This window comes from Schistocerca piceifrons, chromosome 4 (genome assembly GCF_021461385.2).
Source record: "Schistocerca piceifrons isolate TAMUIC-IGC-003096 chromosome 4, iqSchPice1.1, whole genome shotgun sequence".
Taxonomy (NCBI): domain Eukaryota; kingdom Metazoa; phylum Arthropoda; class Insecta; order Orthoptera; family Acrididae; genus Schistocerca; species Schistocerca piceifrons.
The window spans coordinates 279183568-279197889 of record NC_060141.1 but is presented as its reverse complement, the minus strand read 5'-3'; the positions used below and the strand labels follow the sequence as shown (position 1 = coordinate 279197889).

Here is a 14322-nt window from a genome sequence, read left to right as displayed (position 1 = left end):
GCTGAACTGAGTCTGTATATGAAATATATGTCGTATTGAATCACAGAAATTATATTAAGTGTGAGCTTATATTCATTTCCCCTGGTGTTTATTCAGGTTAACCCTTCTCATCTTCCATCCCTCACCATGTGTTTACTCAAGAACTCATTTTCGAAATGTGCTACAGTCTTCTGACCATGTTAACCGCGAAGGAATAACTTGGCTTAAGCGGAGATTACTGTTCTATTACTTAAAGTTTTCAGCCACACAGGTAAGTTAACGACGGTGCCGAACCTCGAGGCACGAGCCAGAGGAGACGGAGACAGCTAGAACATTCCTGTTACCACAATAGCTGAGTGTTTCTCAAATGAGATGGTGAAGGACACAGGAAGCAAAAACATTTGCTTAGCGCGTAGCCATCAGATGAGGATGTTTCACATGAACTGATAGCAGTTGCATGAGGTCTGTGTTGTTTCATAGTATAAGTCTCGTATTGGTTAGCTCTTGTCAAACCTCCCTTTAATTATTACATTGCACTTTTTGAAAGATCTTGTTGCCACTACAAAATTTAAAGCTAGTCAGAGTTTGTTCAAATACGAGTCAGATTTGTATAAAGTGTTTACATTTCAGGGCAAAAAACGCTCAAAGTCTCTTAAGCAGTCATAGATTAAATTAAAAAAAAACATGGTACGCTTTCAATCGTTGATACTGACCACCACCACACTTGGAAAGAAGAGTAGTCCTAGAAACTCTTTCACCGTTGTTCAGATGCTCTATTGCACCTCATATACATACACACACACACACACACACACACACACACACAGCGCGCGCGTGCGCGCGCATGCACACGCACACACACATACATAAACGTCGAGACACGTTCGATACCAGAAAGCTGCGAAATTCGATTTACGAAATGGCAGTGCAGCCCTTCATCGCGGAGAGCAGTAACGTGGTGATGATTTGCATATTTTGTTGCATTGGCCTGATGGCGGTACTCGATTCTGAAATGAAATAAATGGCCCTGCATCTCCTCACTGCATCCACAAAAGTCCATGTGGCATGTGATGGGTCTCTCTGGAAGTGTCTTACGGTCACGCCACAAAATTTTGCAGACGTAGGCCAAATGTATGTCAGTTGAACCTCTGCCGGAAGTTTTTGCACTACTGAGCCGTGAGAATCTAGCATCACAACATTCAGATCATTATTGAAACTAAGTTTTATAGTCCACAGTACTTCTTTGCTGTAAGCTCTTGCGCAATTCGACTTACCTCAACAATTGTCTTACATATCAGATATTTCCGGACCAAATATTTGTTAGAAATTGGAGATAATTAAGATTTCTTTCCACGCCGTACCGTAAAATTTGGCCAGTGATTATTTACTGAACGTTACTAACATAAGCAACACAGCGTTGACCACATCAAACGAGGTATCAACACAGCATCAAATGTCAAAGATGTTTATTCACAATAACTGACAAAATATTTGTATAAAACTAGTATATCATACACAATTTTTGTAGAGTTTCAATTACGTCGGGTTATATTTAGTATCAATGAACAATATGAAGCACAGCTACAGGACTGGAGATTTCCATTAACGACCCAAAAATTCATCCTCTTAATTAAGTTTTGCGTCACGTTCGAAATCTATTTACTTTAACATGTGACAAAACATTATCGTCATGTAAATACCGCTTTTCTTTATTTCTCTGGTCATAAGGTAATTAAAATTTTATTTGAAACAAAAATCTTTGTCGATGAAAATTAGCAGTCCGTAGTTTCTCGCCGAGTAAATGTACAGTACCATTGGAAACAGTTATATGCTAGCCGCACACTAATAGAAAAGTTTTACAGGTTGTGGAATGTTATACAAAACACCTGAACATAATGAATGCTTGCACCAGAACGTTCCTTTTGCTGGACCGACCAAGTCAGATCACGTTAATTAAATTTAATTTTACGCAGGACGGAATTGTATTGACCAGATGTTGCGTGGTTGCTGCTTACAAACTGCTAATTTTGGAAAATTTCTGACACATTACTAATGTGTCAATATTTAGTAAAGTCGCTTACTTTCTTTCGTTTAAACCCTGTGCCAAATTTTGTTTCAAAAGACCGGATATTCTACCGACTATGCTCTGGCAATTCCTTTCAAAATTCATACAAAACTTTTTAGTAGTACTAATGCTCTGACATTTACTGTTACTTGAGGATTCGGATTATGAAATACGCATGTACAAAAGGCACGTTCAAATTAACAGCAGTTATTCTATTTTAACCGAGCGGTAACTGAATCTGCAAGGAACAACTAGTTTCCTGGAACTCTTGAGGACTTCTTGACGTCTTGTTTTACTTTTAAGATAAGCTCTATACTTACACTTTCGTACTGCAGTTTTGGATAAAATTTCACAGGCACAGTAGTATTCTGTCACGTAAGTGTGCATATTTCCCACTGTCACGAAACGATTCACCACCGAGCGAACACTTGCAAGTTGGCGATATTTATAATAAGCCAGTTGTCTTTGATGATTTTGGACAGTGCTGTGTTTTCCCTGATTCATCGTATCAGAACATTACAGTCTCTCTTGATGCTCTGCTCATTATTGTCACGAACTATTAACCACAAGTAGTACTTTCCGCTTGCACGTAGACATATATTTCTTTCACAACGACTGTAGTTTGCACTTTGGAGTCTTGAAATTTACTGCTAGGCACATTGTTTGCTTAATTATTCTCTCTAAAGTTAGCTTCAGAAATTCCACTCTCCCGATGAAGTTCGCAACCAAGCCGTCGTCCGATTCAAATGCGGGCACTTTGCGTACACCTATCTGTAGAATCTTAAATATGACACAAGTTATGTGTTGTATAGAGACCAAATTAATGAAAACCGTGCCGTTTCCTTCATAAAGTTGCAAGAAATGTTCGTCACGTTCTCCAATACACGCAAAACACTCATTTATTCGCAAATAATTAATACTGATAATTTACACAAGAACATTTGCGAACCGTGTGCATTGTCGCTTTCGCACAGTCACTGTGTAGTCGCTACACCACAATAGCCTCGTTCTCTCCACACTGACAGCACAGCCGTAAGAGTGCCCACTCGAACTGCAGTATTCACAAGAGGACTTTGTCAGTCTTCAGCCGTAACTTCGGACGAAAGTCTTTGCAGCAGGTATATCCTCTGCGGCGCAGTCCACAGGCAGCGTTTCTGGATGCTCACGTCAAAATCTCGTTGCTGTGACGCGTGGAGTCTTGATGGCGCTCCCTCTTGCTTTGTCAGATACGGACTGCAGCATTACCTGAAAATTTAAAGTTCAGATCAGGTCATTAGTATGGACTGCTTGTTTTCATATTCGTAACACAGAATGCGACAACCAAAAAAGCTGATACTTTGAAAAGGATGGCCATTAAGTTACAGTGTATACAATCTGTTTAAGTACGTAGGAAACCCTCGTCCCACTTATTGATTTAATTATGCCTCAGAAAATTCTCACGTATTAGCTACCGAAATTAGTTATGGAACATTATCATTCCTTCTAAGAAGCATAAAACTGACGATCCAAGAGCAACGCAATTGCAGTTTCGTGCACTGTGTCCCATTTTTCCCACCTGATATTTTTCAATTATTTTTCCAGGTGTAGGTCTCATTCCAACACTAAGAAGACAAATTTTCCATAATTCTTACCAAGAGAGAAATGATACAAAGATATCGAAAAATTCTCTATTTCTCATTGATATTTGAGATTTTAAATGGCATCAAAGCATTAGATATTATTTTCAACTATTTCGAAGACCACCAATAAGATATCATTTTCATCTTGATCGGAACTCCATTCCCTCACCAGGAACCAAATGCTGAAGCGATTATCTTATCGCAGAGAGCAGTGCTCCAACAGCCCAGAGGCTTACATTTTCTAGTCGTAAATGTCACTGGAGAAGCCCTAAATATTTTTCCCCAGTTGGATATGTCGATTCCTAAACGAAAATACTGCTGTATTCAATCATACAGGTTGATGTCATGCAGAGGAAGTTCTGCAATTTTAAATTAAGCATTTTATTTATTTTTATCCTGTTTGACCTTTTTAATCAGAACGAACTACAGTATTCGTTTTAAGTCTAGGCTCCATATAATTTTATACCATTTTAATAAAGAACGCTTTATGTTGTCTCAGCCATCAGCGAACGCTCTCCTGAAACAGCTATACAGTCCGCAATGGGGTCGCAAATCGAGTTCTTTGTGGCAGTTGCTACTTTTTACACCAGTTACGCCTTTTACGTTGGGGTACGTCCAGAAATTAATGATGAATGAGAATCAGAGACCACACAAATGTTGCTGGTTGCATCTACGTTGACAGCGTCAAGCGTTAGTTGCATCTCTAAGAGTTATTTAGGGCAGACTACTAACTAGCTCGCCTTTTGTGTAAGACATCGAGAAACGAAAGTGCGATATTCTAACACTGCCCTTTATATTCTGTTTATTACGTAAAATTCATTTTAATTACCAGTTGAGGCAATGGGCAACAACATTGACCCTATTGTGAACCTGTAGAACTCGCTACTTAAGAGTAAGCAATGAATGTCGTAAAAAATATCAGTCACACTTAACTCATACACACAATTTTAACTTTTTGCTGAGACAGTGGACATCCATACTCCGGAACTAATTTAACAGTAGTTCCAATGCCTGATTTCGACCAGAGATACCATTGGTCAATAGCATGCGAACACCAGGACTTGAAATATCCTCCAAAATACTAAGTATTTGGAACCCTCTCGGCTCCATTATCAATCTTCTGTGACATTTGGCTGAAAAGACCATTCTTCAAAAGCCCCCGTAGATCTTTCCAGTACGGAATAGGGAATGAAAAGTGTTAAAAAGAAAATACTCTGAATACGTCACTAAAAACTTTCTGTCTCAGACATACACACATACACTCGCATACTCTCTCTCTCTCTCTCTCTCTCACACAACACATACACTCACATACACTCTCTCTCTCTCTCTCTCTCTCTCTCTCTCTCTCCCCTCTCTCTCTCTCTCTCTCTCTCTCTCTCTCTCTCTCTCGCTCTCTCTCACACACACACACACACACACACACACATACACGCACACACACACACACACACACACACACACACACACACACGCACACACACACACACTAAAATGTTGGATGTTTTCCTGAGTCAATGCTCATCGCTACACTAGAAGGGAAAAAAGTTGCCGTTAATTACGAGGCTAATTCCGGAACTGGCAAATTCTTTCCCCCTCAAACACCCCCTCCCCCTCCGCCGCCGCTCCACCATTCACCCAGCCACACCTCTTTCGTTGCCAATTGGGAAGACTTCTGCCTTATCTCCTCAGAAGCAGAAAAAGAAAATCTAACGAAAACTTTGCTCACAACGTTTTCAGTCTCTTATTGGGACCATGGTGTATATTCTGAATGGGGTCACAATCCATATTCGCGCCACTTAGGCTTTGTACATATGGAATAAGTATCCCTCTGCAGAGAAAAATTGTCGGTGACCACAACAAAAACTAAAAATTTGTGTGTGTGGCATTCAGCTTTAATACTCCGTTCTTTATGTAAGATTTACTTACAGCTGTTCATATCCTCCAATAGAGAACTCGTGACCTGAGCACAGCTTCCCTCTCATCAGAGAGGTTTTCGCAGTTTCTGAGCCTTACAGTCCGGATGGACTAGCTTGATGATGCTGTCACTATATGCGCAGCAAATAGCAATAGTTGAGAGCAAATATTTATTACCATTAATCTGTGACAGGCGAAGGCTTGTCTCGTTCATTAACTGTCATCCCACTACGGAACTATTCCAAACAGTGATACCATCGCCTGTCATCATAACTCACAGCGGTATGGAAATCTGATCACTATTCTCTGCAGGTGGACGAATATCTGCCTTCAAGTAAGAGCCTCAGGTCTTTTATAGGCATTTTTCAGATGCAGCCTAGCGTTAAAGAAGTGTGACATCCACGCAGGGCTAGCTAGCAGTTACATTTCATATTTTATCTCTCTTTGGGCTTACGACTTGAGAATGAAGACGAACTAGCAACACCCTGTCACGACATGACTTTGTGTTCTTACCTTGTTTTTCACAGTGGACGCTGAGCAAGTCATTGCGACGGATATTCTACAGCCGAAACAGTAGTTATCTCATGATGGTCTGGACAAAACAGTACCTACGTGACAGTCATCATAGACTGAAGCTTTCTGGAGGACAATAAAACTCACTTCAGAATCTCAACGGCTGAAGAGAGGTTATTAGTCATATATCCAGGTCAGAGTACATCTACAGTACAATTTATGCCACACAACATTTAGGTAGCTGGACGACTTGGTCTAACAGTATGCTAGAAAACGAACAACTGATTATTAGGTGGCCAGAACTACCGTTTGAGACAGATTACCACTTAATGCTATATTCGCAGCAGAAATAAATAATGGCGTATAATGCGATAACAGCTGTAGGTAGAGCTAAGAAAGGCGTGTGACCAGTATTTATTATTATAATTAAGTTGCAGTCATAGGCTAGGCAATGTTGTATGTTCCAATGTCCATCGCTTCCTTAGTGGACGCATATATCTTTTGACACTTGGTTTTTACTGTTCAAAAATTTTAGGCTTCTTCGTTGTAGATAAGGGCGTCATTTACCTGAGCTGTTCTGCTATACTGATCAACGTAGCAACATTTGAGTCCTTGCGAATATCGTGATTTCTAATATCGTTTCATCTCCGACTACCCACGACAGGACTTAGTGTTTGCGTTTCAAAAACTTCTAGTTTTGTTCCTTTCTTTCTTCTCCACACCACGATTCAAATGAGTGTGTAATCTTAACTACTGACATTGTTCCACAGAAATTCAGTATAGTTTCTATGTGAGTTTTGCATGTCAGTGTTCTATCTATTGTCGTATACTGGACTGCGTTTATTTTATTGTTTGCTTTTTGGTGGAACTGCGGTATCATTTTAAAGATGGCTCCATCGCAAGTGTCCTAATCCATGAATGGTAGGTTTGTTGCTGCGCTCTCCCAGCAATTCTGTAATGAAATCTTCATTTTGCGAAAGCGAAAGCCAAAAAGACGCCAGGCAATACAGTTAATTCGGAGTGAAGCACACGGGAGAAGAAGGTCATTCTAAGGGAGAATACCAAACAGAGAAACAGACGAGTCGGGGAGGCAGCAGCATCTACTGTCAAGCCTTTGTAAAGGCTGGTAAATAAGCTAAGTCAAAGGCGTCCTCGGAACAGGTAGGTTTCCAAGAAAGGTTTTGGTCTAATGGTAAATGTGGATGGCTGGAAAAAAAATCAAAACAGGTAACTTTAAAGGATGGCACTAATAATGCCCAAAAAATGAAAGCGGGAAGATTTAAATCAGCAATCAATGTGGCTTGCATTGCTTGTCATCTTCAAGCCACAATTTTGATGGTAGGAAAATCTGAGGGAACAGCTCTGCTTGAACAATGTGAGGCAAGTGTGGATGAAATCGAGGAAGACCTACGACATCTGAGCTCAAGCTCAAGTTTTTGGAGTCATACTGCGAGATTATCACATGAACTTTGATGAAAGTCCATGTCATGGTAAGTCCTGGACAAAATATGAAAAAAATTTGCATATGGTCATCAGTTAACGTACAGATGGAGGTAGGTCTGGCACGAAGTTAAATTTCTCATCATGTTTCCTGGGAAATATGAACCACAAGAAGCAAAAACTCTAGGTAGACCTAAGAAAACGTGGCATGAATAAGAGTAGCTCACGAAGATTGAACAGACATCATGCCCAACCACTAAGAGTGAAGATGATGATGATGGTGATGGATGTTATCTAGGTAATTTACTGATGACGGGAGCAGACGCTGTTTACCTTGCTGTCCGGGTGCGCGTGCTGCTGAGCGATGAGCGGCGTCGCTGCGCTGACGAACTGCTCGTCGTCCTGACGGAGGGGTGAGGCGGGGTGCAGGAAGAGGGAAGGCGTGGGCGGCTGCTGCAGGCAGAGGTCTCGCAGCTGGACGGCGGGGCTCCTGCGGGCCTGGGCCAGCGCCTGGTGCTGCTGCAGCTGCTGGTGCTGTGGGTGTTGCTGGTGCTGTTGGTGCTGCTGCAGCAGCTGCTGGCGCACCACGTCCAGCTGGGCGTACACCGTAGGCTCCGGCCGCGCCATGCGCTCCACCGGCCGCGGCAGCGTCGCGCCGGCCCCGCACAGTGCCAGCTCCGCATACGTCACCTCCCCCACGACACGCTGCGGACACACGAGGTCCCGTTAACCAACATACTGCTCATAAACACACTGGAGTGATAGTTAGTTCTCACGGTAATCTATAAAATCATACAAATCATTTTATGTACGTGTGGTCGTTCCACATCTCCTCTAAAACCATAAGATTGATTCTACTAGCTTACTATGAAGGTAAGAACTACCCATTGAGGTGAAGGGTGGAAGTGGGAAAGTCATGACATGAAAGCACAGATACGGAACATCTCCAGAAATTTCTACCAAATTGTGAGCATATATAATTTGTATGATTTGTACACTACTGGCCATAAAAATTGCTACACCACAAAGATGACGTGCTACAGACGCGAAATTTAACCGACAGGAAGAAGATGCTGTGATATGCAAATGATTAGCTTTTCAGAGCATTCGCACAAGGTTGGCGCCGGTGGCGACACCTACAACGTGCTGACATGAGGAATGTTTCCAACCCATTTCTCATACACACACAGCAGTTGACCGGCGTTGCCTGGTGAAACGTTGTTGTGATGCCTCGTGTAAGGAGGAGAAATGCGTACCATCACGTTTCCGACTTTGATAAAGGTCGGATTGTAGACTATCGCGATTGCGGTTTATCGTATCGCAACATTGCTGCCCGCGTTGGTCGAGATCCAATGACTGTTAGCAGAATATGGAATCGGCGGGTTCAGGAGTGTGATACGGAACCCCGTGCTGTATCCCAACGGCCTTGTATCACTAGCAGTATCATGGCTGTAACGGATCGTGCGACCACGTCTCGATCCCTGAGTCAACAGATGGGGACGTTTGCAAGACAACAACCATCTGCACGAACAGTTCGACGACGTTTGCAACACCATGGACTATCAGCTCGGAGACCATGGCTGCGGTTACCCTTAAAGCTGCATCAAAGACAGGAGCGCCTGCGATGGTGTACTCAATGGCGAACCTGGGTGCACGAATGGCAAAACGTAATTTTTTCGGATGAATCCAGGTTCTGTTTACAGCATCATGATGGTCACATCCGTGTTTGGCGACATCGCGGTGAACGCACATTGGAAGCGTGTATTCGTCATCGCCATACTGGCGTATCACCCGGCGTGATGGTACGGGGTGCGATTGGTTACACGTCTCGGTCAGCTCTTGTTCGCATTGACGACTCTTTGAACAGTGGGCGTTACATTTCAGATGTGTTACGACCCGGGGCTCTACCTTTCATTCGATCCCTGCGAAACCCTACATTTCAGCAGGATAATGCACGGCCGCATGTTGCAGGTCCTGTACGGGTCTTTCTGGATAAAGAAAATGTTCGACTAGTACCCTGGCCAGTATATTCTCCAGATCTCTAACCGACTGAAAACGTCTGGTCAATGGTGGCCGAGCAATTGGCTCGTTACAACACGCCAGTCACTACTCTTGATGAACTGTGGTATCGTGTTGAAGCTACGTGGGCAGCTGTACCTGTACACACATCCAAGCTCTCTTTGACTCAAAGTACAGGCGTATCAAGGCCGTTATTACGGCCAGAGGTCGTTGTTCTGGGTACTGATTTCTCAGGATCTATGCACCCAAACAGCGTGAAAATGTAATCACATGTCAGTTTAAGTGTAATACATTTGTCCAATGAATACCAGATTATCATCTGCATTTCTTCTTGGTGAAGCAATTTTAATGGCCAGTAGTGTAGCAATCGAAGACATGATGACAGCAGCGATACACCTGCATCCCTTCATGCTTGATGTCTTTCCAGACGGCGACGTCATCTTTCAGCAGTATAATTGCCCATCTCACGGAACCAAAACCATATTATAGTGGTTTGAGAGCGCTACAGTGAATCAAGTTTGTCTCAGCGACCAAATCCGCCTGATGTAAATTCCACGGAACCCATCTAGGTCGCTATCGGGCGCCATCACCGCATACGCTAGTCAGCGGCCCGTTATTTACACGCAGGCTATTACACGACTGTGGATTGACATCTGATACTACATACCACCACGAACCTACAAACACACTGTCGGATCCCTGATAAGCAGAATCAGTGATGTATTTTGTTCCAAAGACGGACAAACAAATTATTAAGCAGGTGGTCATAATGTTTTGGCTCATCAGTGTATATTTTGTGTGTGTGTGTGTGTGTGTGTGTGTGTGTGAGAGAGAGAGAGAGAGAGAGAGAGAGAGAGAAGAGGTAACTGTGACGTATGCCTATCAGGGCGTAAAATATCCGTTCTAGCCTTGGTAACAACCTCAACTTGACCAGGAGAAGACTGCACACACTTTTCAGATAATACACATCCAGCTAGGCTATTTATTGATGACTAGATCCCATACTTGCATACATACTTATCAGCGACCACGGATTCTGTAGATCATGTGCCGACCTTACGATGTTCCTCCATAGAAGGAGATCATGTACACTTCTGATCTTGCTGTTATTGACACACAGCTGCAGTTCATCACCCGTTCACGGGGCCTTTCAAATGAATTCCATCAGATTTTTCCGGTTGCACAACTCTGGCCAGGCACTTGTCTGGCCTCCTAACAACGTGCCCTGCCAGGCTTATTCTCCGGGCTTTGTTTTCCTGCACGATGTTCGCTATGTTAATCAAGTCGAACAGTTTCTGGTCCTTTCTATGTCTCCAGATGTTCCCTTCGCGAATTGGTACTAGTACCATTCTCATGATCTTCATGATCTTCCGTTCAGATTCTCTTCATACTTCTTTGTGGGGTTAAGGTGTCTGTCCCGTATAAAAACACCGGCCCTATAACTGCATTATAGGCATTAAGTTTGGTCAGAAATCACACTTTTTTGATGACTTTATCTGCACAAGACTGAAATAAGTTTTAGATAAACTGACAATACATTGATCAGTTTCCTGTCTTACTTTATTATTCGTATTCAACCACGTGCTCAGATATTTAACATTTTCATTATACCTATTTTCCATTTTCCAGCCTGTTTATGACTTACCCGTATTAATGTTTATTTCTAGACCCCGTAGAGCTGATTCTAACTGTTATGTTTCACCCGCTGCTACAGACAGTCCCAGACATTTTCTGTAACATTAAGGTATGCTAATTTAATGGCCAGTTGAGCTGCGATTTAATGCATGGGTGTTCATTGAACGAGGAACGTAATCGTGTAGGCTTGTGAATGTAATAGATGTTTTCTTGGAAGGTAGGAGTGTCCACAGCATAGTCATATAGAAAATATAGGAGATAAGGCAACACTTGGTCGTCGAGAATTTTCAAATAAAAGCTCTGCTCATGTTCACGGTAGCCTGAACCAAGGTACCCAATTCACGTTACAAAAAACACAGCCGAAACATCACAGAAGACATCGGGCTGAGCTTCACCCTCCATAAAGTGCGAGTTAAACACCGCATTGGACCGTCTGTGCACTGGAAGCCTTCCAAAATTTGAAAACAGGGGAAACTGCAGTTCTTGAGAGCACACGAGGCGCCTCAAATCAGCTATTTCCAATTTACGTGCCGTTAGATTCACTGAAGATGTGTAGATTTATGTGTCAATGTGAGAAATTTCCGTTTGCAAATTCCTGCTTTGCATGTCCATTGGATGAAGTACCCTTCACAGTGTTCCCTAAGGAAATGGCTGAGCTGGACCGACATTCACTGACAGCAAAATTTCCTGTCGAGTATAAAACTGACTGTCACTGATTTCAACCGGAATTCTTACAAGTATCATGAACTACTGTACTGTGGCGGTAAGAACGACCTACCTGCCACACAGGTGGGTTTTGTGGTGGCAACTCAGGTTTTACACTTGTCTCTGTTCCATGTAGGTTAGGATCTTCCTATAACCACTGTTCATACTCCCTGTTGCATTGCTGCAAATGGTACACCGATCCTTGAAGACTATTTTGAAAGCCTGCTTATGTATACAAATAAACTGAGGAAGTTCGTTCACGGTGAAGTCATGGGCATATTCAAAGCTGACGCCTACAGCCCTTCGAAACGAACAGTGTGGTATTCCGTATGGGTGACTAATATTTTGCTCATTGATCTTAATACAAAAAGTAAAAATGGGTCCAGTCCAACGAAGTTTTTGCTTTGTATTTTACAATAACCATCCAGACCCAGAAAAGACTTTATTATGCTGTCCAACGTCTTTAACTAATCTTTTATAAAAGTTAACTCCAAGCTCCAACGTTTATAAAAGATTTTGTAAAAATTACCAAGCTTAAAACCTAAAATTTTATAAAAAATCTTTTCTAAAGGATCTTCCACAAAATTCTTTTAGGTGTAATACGGTCCTACAGTTAAGCGTAATCGGAGAACGAGCAAAACTCATGAAGAAGACATGAGCCTCCAATGTACATGCCAAGTTATCCCTACACAGCTCATCTATGCTAAATGTGCCACAGATGTTAAATAAAGACTGTCGTTAATTCTCTGAATAGTGACCAGTGAAGAGAGGAGCTATCTATTGCTGACTTAGAAATCTACATGTTAGACTCTGCAGATACCCTCTGTGTTGAATTTACTTCTGTGTCAGTAGTTGCTGCAGTGAAGTAGCGACAGCGCATTTTCACTGCCACAAAAACTTCAACATATCTTATTTTCGTGAGCAGCATTATGTGATAAAAAATTTGTGTCTAAACCGGAACTCTTCTGTGGCTGTGATGTACACAGGATAGCCTTTTAAGACTCTTATGTTCCGTCAAGCTTGATTTCATTGGCGCACTCCATATGTCCCTCCAAATTCTCGAACGCCATGCACATCGTCTCGTTTTCCGCATCCTTTACTTTTTCGCACATAAATCTTCTACCATCTCATGAAATCCCCATTTCTCCTCAACCACATCGAACACCTCTGCGTTTCCTGTACTATCTGAAAACTAGATTCCAATAACCACTTAACTATTCCCCACCTACCCCCTCCCCGTGAGGACTCCTCTCTACTTTTCCCCCTACATCCCTCTCCATCCTTTTCTCCTAGATGTCACTGCCCTACCCATACAGCAAATTTCTCCTCACCCTTTGTCTTTCCCAACTACTGTCTTCCCACAAATAACTACAGCATCTACCCTCGTCTCCATACTTTCCTACCTAACTGACCCCTACCTTTTCTACTCACATCCGTAAAAACTTTCTTTTATTTGAATCATCAGTTTTCCGACTCTTTTGTTACGGCCCGCCACGAATTCCTGTCCTGTGCCAACATCTTCATCTTAGAGTAGCACTTGCAACTTACTTCGTCAGTTATTGGATGTATTCTAATCTCTGCCTTCCTCTACAGCTTTCACCTTCTACAGTTCGCTGTAGTACCACGGAAGTTGTTTCCCGATCTCATAACAAGTGGCTTACCATTCTGTCCCTTCTTCTTGTCAGAGTTTTCTATACATTCTTTTCCTCGCCGTTTCTGTGGGAACCCTTCCCATTGATTACGCCAACAGTCCACCTAATTTTCGACGTTCTTCTGTAGCACAACATCCACTCTCAGAAATATCTTCCTCAAATTAAGATCCATTTTGTTAACTATTAGACTTTTATTGGTCAGGAATGCCCTTTTTACCAGTGCTAGTTTACATTTTATGTTCTTCTTGCTGCACGCATCATGGGTTATATTGCCGCCTAGGTATGAGAATTGGTTAACTTCATCTACTTTCTGATCGCCAATAGTGATGTTAAATTTGTCTCTGTTCTCATTTCTGCTATTTCACCCTACTTGCGTTTTTCTTCGGTTTACTCTCAATCCATATTTTGTGTCCATGAGACTGTTCATTCCATTGAACACATCTTGTAATTCTTCTTCACTTGCACTAGGAATAGCAGTGTCACCGGCGAACTTATCAAGGAACCTTTCTTTTATTTCCGGCATTGTTTCTTCAGTGTACAGACTGGACAGTAGTGGCGAAAGACTACATCCCTACCTCACACCATTTTTAATCCGAGCACTTATCTCTTTGTCTTCCTTTCTTATTGTTTCGTCTTGAATTCTGTACATATTGCATGTTATCCACCTTTCCCTATAGCTTACCCCTATTTTTCTCAGAATTTCGAACATCTTGCAGCATTTTACGTTGTCGAATCCTTTTTCCAGGTCGATAAATCCTACGAACGTGTCTCGGTTTCT

At 42.3% G+C, this 14322-nt stretch overlaps 1 protein-coding gene across 3 annotated transcripts in view; it reads right to left on the bottom strand.

Moving 5' to 3' along the window:
• Positions 1 to 1430: 1430 nt before the first annotated feature.
• The window catches only part of LOC124795136 (nephrin-like), a 721452-nt gene continuing 708560 nt past the window's right edge, over positions 1431 to 14322 (bottom strand). For 2 of the 3 annotated variants that reach the window (XM_047259011.1, XM_047259014.1), the window contains exons 14-15: positions 7867 to 8238; positions 1431 to 3289 (exon numbers count right to left, since the gene is read on the bottom strand). In XM_047259011.1, coding sequence (XP_047114967.1) covers positions 3212 to 3289; positions 7867 to 8238 — 450 coding nt within the window. In that variant the 3' untranslated portion in view covers positions 1431 to 3211. Of the gene's footprint in view, positions 3290 to 7840; positions 8239 to 14322 lie in introns of all 3 variants that reach the window. The other variant, XM_047259013.1, reaches the window with a different exon arrangement.